Below are 21,283 nucleotides of genomic sequence, written 5' to 3'. Positions count from 1 at the left end.
CCAGGTACACAGCACAACATAAAAAGAGAATTCAATATTAAACTACGAATTTCCATTTCACACTATTTACTTTTTTGGGGGAAAAGCATGTAATAAATACTACATATCATTTTAAAGCTATCCTGCTTTTCTGGGCTTTCTTCTAAGTTTTCTTTTGTTCTCTGCAGTGCACTTTTTATTTATTTTTCTCCCTCCCTCTCCACCCATTAGACACAAGTATGTGTGTAGCTACATATATAAAACTGTACTATATATACCTCCATTTATTAGTTCTTTCTCTGGGTATGGATAGTATCTTTCTTCATAGGTCCTTTGTAGCTAATTTGGGTATTTATAAGACTCAAAAAGACTTAATCATTCAAATGTGTTCTTAGAACAACATTGCTGTTACTGTGTACAATGTTCTCTTGGTTCTGGTCATTTTGCTCTTCATTATTTTATGAAAATCTTTTTGTTTTTCTAAAATCAACCAGCTCATCATTTCTTATATCATAGTAGTATTCCATAACAATCATATGCCCCAACTTATTCAGTCAATTCCCAGCTGATGGGCATCCCCTCAATTTCCCTACTTTACTTTAGGAAATAAATCACTTTACAGACTCTCTACTCTTATTTTGTTGTTGTTGTCCTTAGTTGTTATATTTGTTTACCACTCTTGTTTCTCTGTTGTCTGAGGATATTTGAGAAGCAAATAATCTCTTCAGACCTGGTTTACTTTCTAGGAATATTTCAGTTGCTTCTTTATCGAACGTCTTTATTTTTTCATTTATGATTAGGCTCAAATTATAGGAAGTTGAATCGTGAGCTCCTTTGCTTTTCAGAACATATTATTCCATTCCTTTCTGCATTTTCTATAGTTTTTGGTCAGTGCAGAGTAGTCTTCATTTAAATTTGCCTTCTTTTATATTTGAAGGTCTTTCTTCTGGTCACTTACAGAATTTGTTTCTAGTGGAATTGTTGAACTTGACTATGTGTCTTGGAATTCATAGCACAAGTCTCATCCCAACCACACCACCAGAACTACTCTGTGGATTTCATCAATTGGCTCTCTGTATTTCATGTTCAGAAATTCTGGGAAGTTTTCTGGTATTATTTCTTGCATTATAGTGTTCAAATTTTTTTATTTATGTTCTTCCATGAGTCCTACATTGCTTAAGTTGTCTCTATGATCATTCTTCAAGATCAATACGTTTTGATTGTATAGAGGAGATCATGCTTTCTTTTAGTGCTTTTGCCTTTAGTTTCTCTTCTTGGATTGTCCTTTACTTCCATGTATTTACATTTCCAATCCGTTATTCTCTCCTTTATTTCTTTGGTAAGATGTGCTACCATGGATTGAAATCTATTCTAGCAATTATTTCTGTTGTGTAGTCCATACATTATACTTTGACAACTCTTATTCTCTTTTTAAACATTCAGGAACATCCAGTTATAATTCCATATTCTCTTGGGAATCCATAAGGTCCTCTACCTCATCAGTGTTGATTCATTTTTCTTTGTCTTATGTATTTATGTCTAAGTGCCTGAAAAACATTTTAACTGATATGTATGCCATATTCCCTCCTGCTATTGATATCTTCCCCATTGCTTCATCTGTTTATGCTCAAAGTCTTTAATGGAGTTTTCTTCCTCCCGAGGTCTTTGGTAATCTCAATGGTTTTTTTCCCCTTATTTTCCCCTCTTGCTTACTTTCTGACTCCCTTAACTTTGAGGGTGGTTTCCCTGAGGGCTAAACCTCAAAGAATCTCAGATTCCTTCCATGCTGAAGAACTAACAGTTCACTAGCCTCTGTCCTGCCCAAGGTTACATCTGGAGAGACAGATGTGATCCCAGCTTCATCTTGGGCTCTTTTCCTCAGACTTAGTAGAGTCTTACACAGCCATATTTTCATATGTTCTGCCCCCTTTCTCTCTATTCCTCCAAGCTCTGTTATGCAGCACTATTATGGCAAGAGTAAATTTCTGCCTTTTGAGTCTCTGTGGTGCTGGGAGAATGGGGAAGAGGTGTCACGGTGTAAAGTTGATGTCGGCTGCAGATAAGTAGGTTGGCTTGTGCAGGCATGCTCCCAGGAGTGTGGTGGGCAGTGAGGGAGGAGGGGCTGTAGATGTTAAGGGTTAGGGATTCACCTTCTTCATGGTTAGTTCACTGGGTTGTCACCTTATTTGGTTTATTGTACCTCAAAACTACTGAAAAAGATGATACTGGTTTATATACTATGCTCAATTCCTATTTTGAAGAGATTTCAGATGTATAAGGATGAGAGAAAATGTCTAGTCTCCCTGAGCACCACATGGTAGGTGCTTAATAAATTCATGTTGGCTTGATTTTTTCAGGAACACACAAGAGTCTTACATCAGCTCTGACTTTAAACTAAGTCACGGGATCATAGATTAGAGCTAGATAGGACCTTATAGGCCATCTAATCCAACACCTTCCATTTTATAGGTAAAGCAAATGAGACACAGAGAAATTAAGTGACTTGTATTTAGTCACATTAAGTGACTGACCTTGGAATCACAATTAGATCTTTCTGATTCCAAGTCTAAGTTTCTATCCACCACATTATGTAACTGTATGTTGGGGAGGGAAGATGGTGAAGTGGAATGAGCTCATTTAGTTAGGAGACCTGGACCTAAGTACTATCTCTGAGACTAACTAGATTAATGAACAGGTCAAGTTACTTTCTTCCATCTGAAACTCTCTTTTGTCCTCTGTAAATTGGAGTTAATAATATCTGCGCTACCTCACAGGTCTTTGATGAGGATCAAACAAGATAATGTCCAGAAATAACTCTGTAAATAATAAAGTAATATAAATATCAGTGACATCAAGTCTAAAAATTTTCCTGGTAACTATATAAAAAAATTTGACTTTCCAGTCAGTCTGTCAAAAGCATTTAAGTACCTACTATGTGTCAAGCATTATGTCAAATGCTAGTAATACAAGAGCAGCTAAGCAGCACAGTAGATAAAATGCTGGGCCTGGAGTAAGGAACACTCATCTTTTTGAGTTGAAATCTGGCCTCAGACACTTACTAGGTGTGAGATCATGGGCAAGTCACTTAACCTCCATTTGCCTCAGTTTCCTCAGCTGTGAATGAGCTAGAGGAAGACATGGCAAACCACTCCAGTATCTTTGCCAAGACAACCCCAAATAAGGTCACCAAGAGTCAGGCATGACTGAAACAACTGAAAACCAACAAAATAGAAACAAATCAATCTTTTGAGGAGCTCACACTCTAATGCAGAAAATAACATTTAAATAACTTTGCACCACAAGCTATATACAGAATAAACTGGAGATATTCAACAGGAGAAGACAACCAGAATTAAAGGGGATAGGGAAAAACTTCTGGCAGAGGTAAGATTTTGACCTGGACTTGAAAGAAGTCAAGAGACACAAGATGAGGAAGGAGAAAATTCTAAAAATAGGAGACAGCCAGTGAATACACATAAAGTTGGAAATGAAGTATCTTTTTCAAGCAATAAAATTTTGCCCAGTTATTCTGGACTGGGGAGTATGTAAGGGGGAATAAGGTATAAGAAGTTTCACATTTGATCTTGGAGGTAATAGGGAACTAATGGAGTTTACTGAATATAGGAAAAAATGTGGTTAGACTTATGCTTTAAGAAGATCGATTTGAAAATTGAGTAGAGAATGGATTAGTGTGGGGAGAGACTTTAGGCAAAAAGAGCAACCAAAAAGGTACTGTAATAGTTTAGATGTAATTTTAAGTTCAGGTAATGAAGGCCTGCACCATGGTGGTGGTAGTGTCTGTCAGAGGAGAGAAGGGTGACTACATAAGAGATTTTACAGAGGTAAAATAGGCAAGACTTAGAAAAAGCCTGGATATGGAGGGGTGAGAGAGTGAGGAGCTGAAGACGACACCTAAATTGTGAGTTTAGGTAACTGGGAGGATGCTAGTCTGGAAATTAGGAGAGAAGTTGGGGCTGGATAAATAGATATGAGGATCATTAGCAAAAAGATCATTGAATCCCTTGGAGCTGATAAAATCATCAAGCAAAACAGTATATACACAGGAGAGAAGAAAGCCCAAAACAAAAGAACCCCAGAGGATACCCACTTTTAGTCGGCATGACCCAGATGAATACACAGAAAAGGAGATTATGAAGGACTGGTGAGAGGTAGAGCAGAATGAGGTTAGAACAGCGTCACAGTACCCTAGAGAGAAGGAAATATCAAGGAGAATGGGTGATCAATAGTGTCAGAGGCTGAAAAGAGATCAAGATGGATGACAACTGAGAATTGGCCATAAGATTTGGCAAAGAAACAGCTGAGTTTAGTCTATTAATGTTTCAACCAGCAAAGTAGTTTGTAGTCAAACTAAATATGTCACATGTCTCTAACCCTTACTTACATATAACATAATAATAGAAGAATTAATCAGTGATTTTACAAGTTAAATCACCAACTTAGATTTCATAAAGAGTAGAGCAGGGGGAGGAGCCAAGATGGCAGAGAAGAAGCAGGAAATTCCGTAAGCTCCCCTCACAACCACCTCTAATACCTATAAAATATGACTCTAAAAGAGTAAAGCAGAATATTAATTAATTGGCCCTTCTTCTGTTTGGAGGATTTAGCATGGTCCATAGAAAGAGTGACCTGCCTCTGATATTTACTACCTGAGAACCTTGGGCAAGTTACTCAATCTTTTTTTTTTTTTTGGAGGGGAGAAGGCTGGGCGATTGGGGTTACGTGACTTGCCCAAGGTCATAAGGCTAGTTTTTGTGTTAAGTGTCTGAGGCTGGATTCGAACTCAGATCCTCCTGACTCCAGGGCTGGTGCTCTATTCACTGGGCTACCTAGCCACCCCGTTGCTCAATCTTTTAGAGTCTTAGGTTTCTCATCTGTAAAATGAAGGAGGTGAGATTTGATGGACCCTTCCAGCTCTAAGTTTATGAGTCTTCATTATCAGATGAAATTGAGAGTCACAGGATTTCAGAGTCAGTTAGAAAGTATCATAGTGAGTATCTAGTCCAATCACTTTGTTTAAAGGTAAAGAAAGCGAGGTTCATTAAAAAAGCAATTGCCCAAGGGTATAGACCAAGTTAGTAGTAGATCTAGGACCCAATCTCAGGTCTTCTTTCTCTAAATGTGATGCCTATTCTTTCTTCCATAATGAGTCCATTTATATTTGGATTTATATTATATACCAAGTCATTTTCTGTAGCTCTAATCCCTATAAATCTCCTAACAGAATAAGATCTCAAGAACTTCTGGCAAACCTTTGGTGTGGTACCACTAAATCAACAGAGTAGATCATTCCATTTTCCAAGAAGGGACAGGTACTAGTGCCAACCATGTAAGTTTGGGCAAGAGAATTTCAGCTTCTTGTAGAAAGAAGAGTTATGATTCCATTCCATTTAATTAACAGTTGTTAGGTACCGGTACTGTGTGCCGATAGGTGTCAGTGTGTTTGCACTTATTCTTTTAAACCAGACCAACAAAAAGTCAGACTTTGAATTGGAAGGAATCTTAGAGGTTATTTTATCCAATCCTCTGTCTGACATTGGAGTCCTCTTTACAATCACCTCTATGCATCTCCTAAGTCTGTCCCACTTCTCTTGGTCTAAATTTGAAGGGACAAAAAGTGTTTCTTGGCAACCCTGTTAGCTTTTAATATCATGTCTCAGCCCAGGCCCTGTCTGTTGGAAGGTACTGAGAAAACTATTTTTAGCCAAGTCTTATTAGTTCTGTGCTTATCTGAAGTAGATAACCTGGCATCTGTCATGCAGAGGTTTCAGACTTCCAGCATCAGCTCTTTTGTAAAACTTAAAGGATTTTCTCCCCTTTCCCTCTTGATATAAAACCTGAATGCTTGCATGCTGTGTAAGCAGTTTTATTCCATCACATAACTCCTGGTAACTATACAGAGCAGATGAGAAATTCAAATCTCTTGTAATGGTTCCTAAGAATGGAATAAAAGAAGCAACAGTTAAGATTGCTATTAAGCACCTCGGGGAAATGCAATGATCACTGGACTAGAAATCATGGGACCTGGGCTGGAACGCCAGTTTACACCTTACTAGTTCCATGATCCTGGGCAAGTAACCAACCTCTCTGCATATGAACTTCCTTTTCTGCCAAGTCAAAGTATTGAACTGCATGATCTCTACGGTTCCTTCAGGTTTGACACACTTATGCTTCAAGGACCTTGTCACCTCTAACATTCTACATGCCATGCATTTAATTATTAGGCTTATCATACTTATCCCTAAATTCCAATGCCATCTGAGACACTTGAGGGATGCACAGATGATGCACTGAAAACTGCATATTGTACAGAATTTACAATCTTTACAAATGATGGACAGTGTCTTGATTTTTTCAAATGTACTTAATCAACCAAAACTAATTCATTATTCGTTAATAAATGACAGAAGTGCTGACTAATATACTCACAGAGAACAGATGTTTGGAAATATCTAGGATGCAGGAACAATCAACATCACATCATAGTTACTAAGTAACCCCGGGAAGGAAACAGAGGGTCAGGAGGCAAGTTGAGGAGGTTGTATACAGTAGTACCCCACTGTTTACTGTCCAACAGTATCTAGCCTAAAATCTAATCAATCAAGTTTTTCTCCCTTTCCTTGTACTTAGGAAGAAACAGATACTGCTAAGGAGGAATAGAAGCATTACTATATTATCAGTATTTTTTTTTCTTCACTAATAACTTAACGTCTTACATACTTATTCAAGATGCAGGGAAGGGGATGGTAGGATTAGGGGATACCTTCCTCTAATATTTATTCATGTCCAGCCTTTGTGGAAATGTTTTTTTTTCTTTAGTTGACCCAAGAAGTTTATATGATCTTCTGAAGGCAGTGGTGCATTTTTTCTTTCCAAACAACTTTACTAACAGCCAAGAATAAGAAAACAAAATCAGACTTAACAATCCATCAAATTTTTTAGTTGAAGAGTGTGTAGAGATTCTTCTAAAATCCTTTATAAAAGAGTTTCTAGGAATAGTTAGCTCTACTCTCATCTACTTAGGCATGAGATGATGAAATGTTCAACTGCCAACCTGCCTCAGTATGGACCTCTGATCTTGCCTCTCTGGCAATTTCCAATATAGACTGATGAAAACAACACTAAATTTTTAAGCAGAAGACCCAGGTTTGAATTCTGACTCTTCTACTTATGTGACTTTGGGCAAGTCATGTCACCTATCTATTAAATGAAGTGGTTAGGCATGATCTATAAGGTCTGTTCAAAGCTCTAAATTCTGGGAGCTTTCTTTCTTGACCCCACCCAACAACTTCCAATGTCAGAACTTCTAGGAGCCAATAGTCTTCTACATTAGCATGGTGTTACCCATTTCCCAATGTTCCAAACAGATAAGACATAGTTCACAAATTTTCTACCAAAGACGCATCCATATGAAGCTCCTCATAAAGTTATATTACATCAATTACTTCATATATAGTAAGACTAAGGGATGCCTAGTAGCCTGTGTGTTTCATTGGCATACATAAAATTCCAAGAAAATTTGATGAAGGTCCTAGGAACACTAGGTGAATCCCTTTTGGTGAACTTATCAAAGCATATACACAAGAGCCAGGAAAGATTTGAAAGCAATACTCAGATCAGTGAAATCACAGATCCAATGGAATATGCATTATACTTATAATTCTATCAATTCTGGTCAACAATAAGAGAAGGGTCATTTATACATACAAAAACCCATATATATATACCTACCTAAAATCATTTTAATTTTGCTTTGGTATGTAGAATTATCCAGCACAAACCCAAAATTTTAAAAAAGGCTTTGCAATTTGCTCCGTTATGATTTCAAGAAAAACTCAAGTTTTATTTTATAAGTACCATTTGTCTAGGTGGGGAAAAAAAAAACAAACAATTCCAGTTTTATCCTCAGAAGCTCATGGAATAATGAATAAGCTTCCTAGCACTACTATAAGTCAGATACTGTAACATACCTGCCTTGACATTAAAGCTGACATTTAGGCATAAGTATATAAATTTGTCCCAATCTAAACATGAGTCATCCTAAACTTTATTTTAAAATGTAAAAGTTATTCTTAGCTCATGGGTGGTACAAAAACACAAGGCAGGCTGGACTTGGTCAGTAGGCTATGGTTTATGGACCCCTACTCTGGAACACAAGATCCTGCATTCCAGCTATGTCAAAGTACATAGAATTCATCCTCTTCAATAACTACTTTCAATAAAATTAAGCAAAGCAGCTAGTCAGATCACCAGCATCAGAGGCCTCACTGATGCTGGGAAATATCCAAAGCTACTGCTTCCATTTTGGGAAAGAAACAGATAAGAATAAAGTTCCATCTGTGTCATCTAATTATATCCATTCCTTCTTTCACACCATACCTTCTTCCCCCTACTATGTACTTGCATCCTTGCTCTCCCTTTCTTAGTATCTCTGCTATATAAAGGTCATTTCTGTTGACAATAATCATGTAGTAGGTGTGAACTTATCTGATATTTTATCAATTTGTTCATTTTCCACTAGATGCCTGAATTATAGAATCCCTGGGGAATTCTGGCACTGACTTCCACCTACTGAGATTATTGTTTACAATGATCTGTAAGTAAAAAAGAGCAAAGACAAATGCAGTGACATCTGTTGAATATGCGAATTGATATTGACAATACATTGCTTTAAAAAATAAACTAGATAATAAAAAATAAGTTGAGTTCTCTGACCTATGTGCATTCCCCTACTCTCCAACCTCATGTTTCTTCCTAACTTCTCCAAGTTGAATGAACTTCCATCTTTCTTGTCTCCCCTGGTCTACTGTAACAGTCTACTTACTAACTGGTCTTCTTTCTTCGAATCTCACATCTCTCCAAAATATCCTTGTCATTGCAAATTAATATTCCTAAAACACACAAACAACCATAAAGAAGCATGGCCTAGTGGATAAAATGCCAGCCTCGACGAGAAAAATCTGGAGTCAAGCACTACCTCTGACATACACTAGCTGTGCAATTCTGGGCAAGCATTTAATCTCCCAATGCCCCGGGGAATTTTCTAAAAAACGGTGAACTGCAGAGAAGACACTAATCTTCATTGGTAGATAGGTTCCTCCCTGGGAATCTCCTTATGCCAATCACAGGTCAGATTTTTAAAAAATATTTATTTGTTTGTTTGTTTATTTTGCTTTTTGGAGGGGAAAAGGCAAGGTAATTGGGGTTAAGTGTTTTGCCCAAGGTCACACAGCTAGTAAGTGTTAAGTATGTGAGGCCGGATTTGAACTCAGATCCTCCTGACTCCAGGGCCAGTGCTCTGTTCACTGAACCACTTAGCCACCCCAAAATAATTTAAATTTTTAAAAAAGATAGTTCTGTATATGTAACCCACTTCCTCAAGAAGTTTCAGTGCCTCCCAATGGTCTCTAAAAGAAAAAAAAAAACCTCCTTTCTTTGGCATTTTAAATCTTTTATAATCAGGTACTAGCCTCTTTTTCCAGGTTTATTTCATATTATTCTCCTTCACACATTCAATAATCCAACCAAAATGGCTTCTTTGCTTTTCTCTGTAACCAGCAATCATACTTCATCTATGTCTTTGTACTGGCAGAATTTAATGAATGGAATGAACTCCATCTTCATCATGTCTCACAGAATCCCTAGGTTCCTTCAAGGCTCAACTCAAGAAAACCTCCTATCCCTTACCACTCTACTCCCCACTACCTCAGATTCTCTGTCCCTCCCCCACCCCTTAACCAAGTTGTTAGTGCTTTTACTTCAGAAATTATTTTGTATACATTTTGAATTTGATTATTTATTCTCATGCTATAGTCTCTCCAACATGTAAGGTTGATACCATTGATGGCAGGGAGTGTTTTAATTTTTGTTTTTGTAGTGCTAGACCCTGGTGTGGGGCATAGAGAAAGCACATATTTGGTGCTTAATAGTCAGTGAACCTGACAGATAAATGCTGTGTCAGAGCCTATAACACTGATCCGGGATGAGCTCAAGGCCAGCAGAAAGACATACTTTGATCCTTATTAATAAAAGGAATAACAGACACTTTGCAGAGCATAAAAATCTTCACTCTATAGGTTCTATGGATTGGCAACTTAGGATGTAGGGGAGAAAAATGGTTATAAATAAGAAGAGCGGCAGCACACTGGAAATTGATAGACTCCTCAATCTCAGAAAAGAATGCTGGAAGAGGTCAGGGGCAAGGATGAAGTCGGGGGTTTGGAGTATAGTAGGATGTGTTTTTTCCTGAGCCTTTTAAACAAAGCAGACAAACCTTGTCCATTAACTAGATGATGAGGAAAGGGCCACAATTTACCTTCTCATGTTCTGAGGTTTGGTTTGGTTTTGTTTTTTTAACACAGTTAAAAGGATTTGACCTAAAACAGGCTCATACTGTGACAGCATCATACCCAATGAATACACTTGGAAAAACCAGACCACAGTATCTGTTCCTATATATGTCAAAAAGTAAACCTTTAAATGAAAGATGAATAATAACAAATGGAAGTAGAAAGAGTCATCCTTTCTGGGATGTACACCCTAATTCACATCACTTTCATAACAGGTGCTTTTGCATGCTGCCCATAAGAGTGAATGGGGAGCCTCATTTACTTAACATAATTTAATTTCAAGAAACTACAACGAATGGTTGTGAGTCCAGGTGAAGCCACTTGACACTTCTGAGGTTAAATGTTGCAGGCCGTATTCAACATACTTCCCACATACCACACTGCAATAAACTCCACTAATATATCCAGAAGACATGCTTATGGAGAAATCATCGCCTGCTCTTTTGTATCAAAAGGGAAACCTAAAACACAAACCAAAGTGTATATTGATATCTTTTGGCAGCAAACAAAATATCACCCAAAGTAGTTAGTACCTTCAAACACTGAGGTAAAACCAAGAGTCAAAAAGTTCAAACCAAGTTGAAATGAAGACTTCTCGCTGTTCAATTAATAAGCTTAGCTAGTACAGATTCAGAGACCCAATTGTAACAAAATTATCTTCTGGTAGCTTCTTCCACTGTAAAGGTTTTCAGACAATGTTACCTGAATATCTGTGGTTTCTCTAACAACTAACCTTTAAATGATTATTAAGTTAAGGAAACAATGTGGATCCAAGCAAAACTATTTTATCCTTCAGTGATTACTCACCCCACTGCAAAGGAGCCAACTGGAGATGCTCCAGGACCAGCTGGTTGAGGATCCCTTCAACACTTGCCTCCCCATGTCGCTTCAAAGATGGGTAAACCAAAGTTAAGGAAAACTGAGGTTCTGAATAAGAAGTTGTCTACTAACATAAAAATGCAGACATTTTACATACTATTGAATTAGACCACAGGGAAATAAAATTTTAAAACAGATGATAAAAACATGAAGATTGCCAACTACATAGTAATTAAAAATAATATCCAAAATGACAGTTGACTCAGGGAAGAAACCTTTAAAACACAATGAAAATACAACCATATATTAACACATTGAGGAGACAGTCAAAAATTTTTCCCAGAGGAAGTGAAACTTTTAAATATCAATAGATATAAATAAGAAATATAATCATTAATCTATACTTGAAATCTTTGTAAAAGGAGCAAAGCAATAAGCCTACAAATAATAGGAAGAGGAGGAAAAACAAAATCAAAATAAGAGCAGCAATAAGGTAAGTGAAAAAGCAACTGGACTGATAAAGGCAAACAAGTTGTTAGGGAAGATTCCTTTAAGGTATGTATTGGTCTAGGTGGCTGCTGATGTCCCTTCCAAAACTCAAATTCTGAGGTTTTAGAAAATAACTAAAATACCAATAAAATAAAAAGCCACTGATAAATCTTTTCCCCCAAAGGACAGAAAAACACAAATGGCCAGAATTAGAACTAAGAAAGAACAATGAATAACTAGGAAACAAAAAAAATCAGGAAATATTATACATAGCTATACCACTCCTACATTACTCTGAATGATGTATGATTTAATTAGTATGGGTGCACTCTCCAGTAGTACACTGCACAACTCTTCCATGTCATAAGGGGGCAGGGTGAAGAAACATTTATTAAATGTCTACTCTGTGCCAAGCATTATACTTTACAAGAATTATCTCATTTTATCCACACAACATTCCTGTGATGTATGTGTTTTTATTTTTCCCCATTTTACAGTTGTGGAGGTAGCTAAGGGGGCCCTGGAGTTAGGAGGACCTCTGTTCAAATTTAGATTCAAACACTTACTAGCTATATAATTTTGGGCAAGTCACTTAACCCTGTTTGCCTCATTTTTCTCATTTATAAAATGGGCTGGCAAAGGAAAAGGCAAACCAGTCCAGTATCTTTGCCAAGAAAAGCCCCAAAAGGGATCACAAAGTCAGACATAACTAAAAACAACTAAACCACTACCACAAGTGAGGAAACTGAAGCAAGTGACTTGCCTATGGTCGGTCACACAGCTAAATAAGTGTCTGAGTTCAAATTTCAGGTCTTTCTTACTTCAGCCTCAGTGAATACTTATCCCATTTCACACAAGCAGATCAGGTACCCAGATCTTGACCAAATCAAGTAAATTAGCATTAATAAAGCCCTTACTATGTGCCAGGCACTGTGGTGAGTGCAAGAAACACAAACAGAAGCACAATGGTAATCTTCGCCCTCAAGAACCTTCAATTCTAATAGGAAAAGATAACACATGAAAAGGAGCTGAAAAGTAGGAAGCTATCCATGAAGGGCCATGTTGGGGAAAGTCCAAACAGTCAGGAATGGAGTCCAAAGAGGAAGGAGGGCATGGCTGGATTGGGAACCTGCCTTAAAATGGAAGTTCTGGGAGAACCAAAGAGCCAGAGAGAGGGGGCACAGGGATGGAGTGGCCTTCTACAGGGAGAAGGCAAGACATGGCAGAGGGAGTCCAAAGGCTCTGGAACAGAGCCTGGAGAGGAACTGGTTGCTTATCTTCCTTTCAGGGGTCTAGAGATAACCCTAAAAATTATGAAGTTTTCTATAATTTTATTAGCCTGAGCCCCCATTCAAGTATGTCTTCTCAAAAGAAAAAAACAACTTAGTGCCAGTTAATATCTCAATATTACCAATATCTTGGGGGCGGCGAGGTGGTGCAGTGAATAGAGAACCAGCCCTGAAGTCAGGAGGACCTGAGTTCAAATCTGACCTCAGAAACTTAACACTTATTAACCATGTGACTTTGGGCAAGTCACTTAACCCCAATTGCCCTACCCTCCCCCCTCCAAATAAAAAGAAAAGAAGCTTTGGGTCAAGACCTAGATCTGATGTTTCCTAATGGCATTTAACCACTCTAAACCGTAGCATTTTGTAAACCTGTAAGACAGAAAAGTTAGCTTATTAATCGGTTCCCTCCCCTATTTTTTAAACAAAAATTTAAATGCCCAAGTACTTAATTTCATTATTACTTTAAGACCCTGCTCTCATGTCACCTCCTCCAAAAAATCTTTGTTAAGCCATCAGAACTCATCAAATTCTGTATTCCTCTCAAGCACTTCTCACATTCTGTTCTGTATTACTCTTATTTGTGCATTTCTCATTTGTCTTAAATTCAGTGAGGGCAAGATGGGATCTTATCTATCTTTCTCTCAGTTTTTTCTAACACCTACTTCATGTATTTTAAGGCCCTGAGGCCCTCCTTCCTTTATAAAAGATGGCACTAAAAGACCAGATAATCACACTAATTGTGTTTACTGTCACCTGATAATTTTCCATTGTGGAACCCCTCCTTAAATTTCAACTTCAAAATATCTATGGTTTAATTGGTGTAGTTTCTCCTTCCACATAGCTTAGGAGTTGTTTTTGCCAAAAATATTACCTGATGTCTCTTTGTATTCATAAGAGTCTAGTACACTCTTTTATAGGTTGCAGGAATTTAACAAGTGTTTGTGGAATTAAATTGAACTGAATCTATTAAGTTATGGAGGGGTCTTTGTCAATGAATGAAACTGTCTTGATGAAGGAGAACAGAAACATCAATCATACCATAAATTTATAGGCATCTTATTATTGTCAATATTAATAATTAATAATGTAATTGCTATTAATAAATCATTAGTGAATAACTGTACTTTTTTGTACTTCTGCTAAGAAGCAGAAGCAAACTGACTCTCCCCTCCCCCAGCTATGTGACTTTGGTGCTTCTTAACTTGAAAGTCTGTTGTGAGAACTAAAAAAGATGCCCATAAAGGAAAATATTAATGTAAGCTATCAATATTATTAGTCTTTACAATATTGAAACCTATTACAGGAAGAGAAATGGAGATTCATCTGCATACTTCATCTTTTTTCTTTAAATCTCTGGAGCAGAATTTATTAATCTTCTAAGATTAGTTTTGTGTTACAGCTCAAAGGAGACCTGCCATATAATAGCAAGGTAGCTATTTAACACAAATATAACATGAAAGAATAATAAGTTGACTGAGTAGTTAGGAAGGGACACAACTGAACTCAAGGAGACATAACTAGTATGCTCTTATCAACTTATGAAGGTTTTAGGCTGAAAATTCCAAACTGTTATGTTATGAGGGGTCAGGATGTGGGTCCTTTTATCTAAAAACCAGTCATTTAGATTCAGATAAGTTAAAAAACAAACAAGGAATTTACCAAATGAATAAACTAGATTAAGTAGTTGGAAATGGAAAGATTTTAAGCCTGAATTTATCCACATATGTAACTGGTAATTATCTCCAAGAATTCAATTCAACTCGCCTCATGGAATATTTATCAAGTGTAGAGCACTTTATCAAGTATTAAGTGACATACAAGTATAAATAAAAAGTCTCTCTTCTGGCCTCAGTTTACCAGAATATAGACAATATTTTGTTGTCGTGAACAGGGAATTCTACAATATCAGAAGAATAAATATTTGGGGCAACTCAACGCATGGTACACTGCAATAATGCTATAAATTATTATAGATGAATTTTATGTAGAATTTTTACTATCAGGGACTATCAGAAAGACTATCATGGGCATATATCACTAGAAGAGGTAGACTGGTCATGTGTTGGGGTCAGCTTGGTGGATAGAGCATTGGATTTAGAATCAAAAAGACATCCTCAAGAATTCAAAACTGGCTTTGGACACATTAGCTATGTGACCCTGGGTATCATTTAACCCTCTTTGCCTCAGTTTCCTTATCTGTCTAATGAGCTGGAAAAGGAAATGGCAAACCCATCCAGTATCTTTGCCAAGAGAACCTCAATGGGATTATGAAGAATTGGACACAATTGAAACAAATGAACAACAACAAAAGTCATGTATTGATGGTGACAGATAACAGGTGAAAAGCTAGAATGTTAAACTAAAATCAATGACATATTAAAACAACTAGATGAAGACCTGTGATGTGATAAATAGACATTCAAAGGTAAAACATGGAAATAAATTTCAAAGTATGAGAGGGAATGGATAGGCACTGATTTTCACTTGGAGAGAGTATACTTGCAAAGATGAAATTATAAAGCACTTAAAAATATATCAGAAAGGAGGGGGGGCTGAACAATCTGGATAGCTGAGAGCATATGTAGTTTCAATCATACAGCCATAGATCAATTCAACAATTCAATCTGGTCCTCAGTTTATCTTCAAAATGAAGGGGTTGGAGTAAATGTTCCCGGAGGTGATTTTCTGCTCTAACATTCTTTGAAGGTCATGGACAACAGATGAATGACTAAGGCAGAGCTCAGTACTTAGACTTCTTCTCTTCAACATTTTTTATCAATGACTTGGATGAAAACACAGATGGCATGCCTTTCAATTTGCAGATGACATGAAGCTGAGAGGGATAGCTTATATGCTAGTTGACAGAAACAGGATCCAAATATGACTGGGATGAGGAACAAATCTAATAATAAGTAATTTAATAAAGATAAAGCACATCAGTTTAAAAAAAAACCCCAAATGTTCTGGTATGAGATAAGGCAGACATGGCTAGACAAGAATAAGGGTTGTAGTGGACTAAAAGCTTCATATAATTAAAAAAAAATAACTGTGATATGGTAATCATATAAGCTAATGTGATATTAGGTTATATGAATGTAAGCATATGGTTCAGACTGAGGGAGATAATGATCTATTGCCTTTTGCTGTGGTCTGAGTAAACATGGAATGCTGTATAGAGATCTAAGTATTGTATTTTGGGAGGAATACTGAAAAATGTCCAAGGAGGATGGCTAAGATAGTAAGAAGACTAAAAACTATGTCATATGAAGATTAATTGGAGCAACTAGGGATGTTTAACCTGGAAAAGAGATGACTTTAGGACAATGTGATCACTTCCTTTTAATGTCTAAGAAGCTATCACAGGAAAGACAGATTTAGGCTTGTCCTGGTTGAGCTCAGATGGCAGAATCAGAACTAATAGGTACAATTATAGGTAGATAAAATTTAACTCAATATAAGGAAGACCCTCTTAGAACTAGAATTGCTCAATTATAGACCAGGTTGGCCCAAGAGATTGTGGTTTTCTTTTCATTAAAAGTTTTTAAGAAGAGGTCGAATGACCACATGTGAAAAATGTTATATAGAGAATCAATAATTCAAATATATGATGGACTGGAGAACTAGATGGTAGGTTGTGCTGTAGATAGTGCTTTTAGCCTGGAATCAGAAATCCATGAGTTCAAATCCAACCTCAGACATTTGTTGTGTAACCCTGGACAATTCACTTAATTTGCCTGAATTTACTCATCTGCAAAATGGGAATAATAAGAGCATCTACCTTCCAGGGTAGTTGTGAAGACCAAATGAGATTTTATCTGTAAAGTACTTTGTAAACCTTAAGGCATAAAAATGCTGTCACTATTATCATAATATCTACTTCCAGTCTAAAGTCTATAATTCTACAGCATCCCAGTTCTCAAGATACTTATAAAAGGAAGGACAGATCCTTAGAACAGTGACCGTAGTAGAACAGAATAATAACAATAGTCAGTATTTACACTGTGCTTTAAAATTTACCGAGAATTTTTCATATTATGTCATTTGAGCCTGATAAAAACCCTGAAAATTGGTTTTTTATTTATCCTCATTTCACAAATGAGAAAACAGAGGTTAAGAGAAGTTATATGATTTGCCCAGACTCTCATAGCTAGTAAGTGTCTGGGGTAGGATTTGAACTCAGACCTTCCCAACACCAGTTCAGCACTTTATTCACTATACCACCTTGCTGTCCAATAACAGGAAGAGGCTTATGCAAAGGGTTGAGAAATGTGAAATGAGACAATTCTGTTTTCACCTCGGGAGGTTACTGGGGACTGCATCAGAGAAGGCTTTAAGGAAAAGCATAGCATCTAAAATGGAACTCAAAATTTGGGAGGAAGTTCAGCAACTGTAAATGAGAATAGGGTAAGGTGAAGGGGTGTTCAGTCTAGATAGATGTGGAATGGTGTGAGCAAAGGTAATGAGATGTGAGAGGACAATGTGATAAGGGGGAATGGGGAGTGTGCACTGTGGAATAGGTGAAATGGAACAACAGAAAGATGGGCAGGTGGATTATAGCCTGAAATGAGAGGCTACTATGGCTATTTTGGTATGATTCTATCTATGGCTGTTGTGTGGAAAGTATATACAACTGTTATGTTGTATATATATCAGAACTACCATTACTGACAGAGCAGAAAGCAATACGTATATTATATGTACAATTATATAATATATAAAAATAGTACTGTTAAAATAATATAGACGTTTGGGATACCATTTTTCTCCATTGTACTTATGATTAGTTTTTACTCTCAGGGTATTCACTGTACAGAAAAAAATGAAATTATTAGTGGCAAGCTCAAAGGTGATATCTCATGGTTCATATTAGTAATTTCTCACAAATATGAGGAACCAAAAAGTTCTTTACCTCTTGGTAAGAAGAGAAAAGAGATAAAAAGTAAGTCCAAGTGGATGCCCAAAATAACAAGCTTAAAAACTGCAGGTTTCCAGATATACCAGGCTTTCAGTCTTCCCATCCCTTTCCTCCCCCAAACATCCTAGGAGCTAAGAGTCAGTTACAGCAATTAGCCAAATCTTGACTTTTCCCTGATGAATTGTGGGTACAGAGGTCTGACTGAACATCCAGTATTCTCTAGATCTGTAGTCTAAATTCAAATCCAGCCTTAGACCTTTGCTACCTGTCTAACCTCAGAAAGGACATTTAACCCCTACTGATCTCAGTTTCCTCAACTGTAAAAATGGATGTCATAATAACATCTGTTTCCCATCGCTGTTGTGAGGATCAAAGATTGTAAAGTACTTGGTACAGTATCTGGCACACAATGTTGCTTAATAAATGCTCATTCCTTTCATTATACTCTACCAAAAGAAAAGAATATTTAAAAGAGAGAAATAAAAGTTTTTATTTACCCATCTTAGAAAAGAAGAAAGGAAAGCAGAGGAAAAAGACAAATATCGTCACCTTATTTCTGCTATGATAAAAATAGACACACTGGTCATTGTTCCCAATTAGCAAGGTGTCTTTGGAATATGTCAAAACACCCACATTTTACTGATTTACTTGGTAACAACGCATGATGTCCAGAAACACAGAGTCTTTGGGATTCAGGCTACCTCTGGTGGTGCATGTCTGCTTCCAGATGGCACTATCATTGCTGTGCTTATGAAGAAATCTAACAGCCAAGGAACTTTAAAAATGCAGTTGCCATGGGCTTAATTCACTGAGAAGTTTGAAGAAATCCTGGAGAAGTACACATGTAGAAAGACGGCAGTAGCGGCGGCCAGGTGGCTCAGTGAGTAAGAGCACCGGCTCCAGTGTTGGGATGACCTGGATCAAATCCGGGCTTAGATACTCAGCACCACACCCATAAATAACTGGCCCTGTAACCTTGAGCAAGTTACTTAACCCCGATTGCTTTAAAAAAAAAAAAAAGACAGCAGTGCAGAATAGTTAGACACACTGGCCATGGGAACAGAAGAATGGATTGCATCTCATGAGTAGCCATTAAAGTGCTGTTTAACTTTAGGGTTTTTCAGTCTCTTTGAATCTCAATTTTCTCATATATAAAATGAGAGGTGGGGTTAACTCTCTAAGGTGCCTTCTAGCTCTGATGCTCTATGTTAGAAGATCCCCAGCAGTATAAGAATTCTACATTTTCATATTCCTTATACTATAATCACTGCTAGTTATTCTATTATTTATTTAGTATAAGCCAAATAAATGTATGTAGCAAAAAAGCTCTGTACAGTCACCTTCTCACCTGTAGAGCTTCTTGTCAGAATATGTTGACATGGAAGACACAGGATTGGGTGATCAGATGTGAAAGTTACTAGGAGTTCAGACAACACTCCAAGAAAAGTACAATTAAACATGAACTCTAAATCATATAATAGATTTATAAAGGCCATTCAGAATCATCTAGTTAAAGTCCTTTACTTGGCAAATAAGGAAGGTGCCTATAATCCTTGTTGCTGTAGCTGGTGGATTGCTTGAGTTCAGAAGTTATGAGTTACAGCAGGGCTAATGCTGACTGAGTATACATCAAATCCAGTCCCAGCGTAGTAAGCCTCTGAAAGTAGGAAGGGGAGGAGGCCTAAGGAGAGGACTAACCAGTCCAGATAAGGAAAATAGATCAGGTCAAAGCTTCAATACCACAACAATGAATATTGGGTTCTAGGCTATGAGTGGCCACTATACTTCCAGCCTGGGGGAGCAAGGGAGACCCAGTGTCAAAAACAAAATAAAACAAAAGAAAAAGATAGATGAGGAAAATGATGTCCAGTAAGGTAAGGTGATTTGCCCAAAGTTATACAGCTATTAAATAATAAATATGGACAAAAATCCAGATCTTCTATGAAGTCTGGTTGACTTTCAACTATTCTACTCTTATACACTCATTGTTTTGCAATTAAAATATTCCTTAATATTTTAATTTTGTTCCATTGCTAACAAATATGTAGCACTTGATGGGAATATAACAGAATTTGGTCATTATGCACAATTACTGGTCATTCTTCCAGTCATTCATTGTGGTAATTACTCCATTCAACATGTTCCTATTTTCCAACAATCACTGATAAGTAATCTGTGTAAGACCCTATGTTAGGCTTTGTGAGGAATGAAAAAATATGACGCTCAAATTTAATGGAGAAAAATAATACATGCAAACTGAAATCCTAATATAAGGGAAAATATGATAAAAATAATATGAATGGGTCATAGAAAATTCTAGGGGAATTAAGAAAGTGAGAAAACACTTTGAAAGAGGGGAGTTCTAATAGGGCAAATGAAAACAGAAAAGGAAAGCAAAGTTCCATTTGAACTGGACCTTTAAGTTGGTAAGCAAAGTCTAAGCTGCCAACAAAGGCCAACAAATGATATAAAAATAACAACAGATGTAATCCAGCTTGGCTAAGACATAGGGTTTCAGTGAGAAGTAGTGAGAGATAAGGGTAGAGGAGCTAAGTTACTTGGCTCTCCACTCCCCCCCCCCCAGACACTGCAGCTGAATATTCATCTTTCCATCTACAGTGGCACTGCTGCTGCTGTTCCTCCACTCTCCAACTAAACCACTGGTGACTATGCTTGGGGGGGCGGGGGAGGTAGCTTCCACTCAGGTCATTTCTCCAGCCGTTTTCTCTGTCCAGTCTTCCTATTTCTACCCCTTGTTCTGAGTAAAGAAATTAAAACAACATTACTATTGTCTCTGTAAGAAGTACATCTGGTGTCTATTATTCTATTTATGACTTTTGTAATTTCACAGAAATTAACTCCTCTTTTCATCATATTGACCTATATTCAGTCTCTTCCATCAGAATGCAAGCTACTTGAGGCTAAGGTTTGTCTGGTCCTGGATGGGTACTGCCAGTACTTGGCACATAATAAGGCAAGGCTTGTAGGGAGTTGTGATAGTAATGGCAATTAAAGATTCCCCTGTATTGGCTTGGTTTTCAAATTGATTGTGTTAAAACCCAGAGCTTGTTAATCCCACCTGTGGGATGCACTTGTTGATGTGAAAAGAAAGTCCTGAACTGGGAGGAGCTGGTGACATAGATTTGGAGAGACAAGAGAGAGGCAGAAGAACTTTTTGGAAGCAGCACCTCGTGGAGGCAGAGAGAGACACTGAGAAGGATTGCTGGGGGACACTTTGAATCGCCCTGGACTTTTGAGACCTGCCCCCTGAGCTGCCAAGGACTGAGGAGACATGGCTGTTTTGCTGGTACTTTGTCTGTCTGTTTTGATGTTGTTTTGCCAGATTTGTCCACTGGTGAAAGACAGTCCTGTTGTTGAAGAAGTCCTGGAACCTGGCTTTTGGTTAAGAAGCCCTGAGACTGTCC

The 21,283-nt window shown here is 37.4% G+C and overlaps 1 protein-coding gene across 3 annotated transcripts in view; it reads right to left on the bottom strand.

Annotated features, from left to right (window-relative positions):
* TRAPPC9 (trafficking protein particle complex subunit 9) overlaps positions 1 to 21,283 on the bottom strand; it is a 1,063,197-nt gene that overhangs the window by 285,191 nt on the left and 756,723 nt on the right. For all 3 annotated transcript variants that reach the window (XM_069081231.1, XM_069081230.1, XM_069081232.1), the window contains one exon: positions 11,154 to 11,245. In XM_069081231.1, coding sequence (XP_068937332.1) covers positions 11,154 to 11,245 — 92 coding nt within the window. The remainder of the gene's footprint in view (positions 1 to 11,153; positions 11,246 to 21,283) is intronic.

The sequence above is a fragment of the Petaurus breviceps genome, unplaced genomic scaffold (assembly GCF_028583685.1).
Source record: "Petaurus breviceps papuanus isolate PSGF00001 unplaced genomic scaffold, PetGlider_PUasm1.0 98, whole genome shotgun sequence".
In the NCBI taxonomy this organism is placed as follows: domain Eukaryota; kingdom Metazoa; phylum Chordata; class Mammalia; order Diprotodontia; family Petauridae; genus Petaurus; species Petaurus breviceps.
This window is presented reverse-complemented; position numbering and strand designations above follow the sequence as displayed.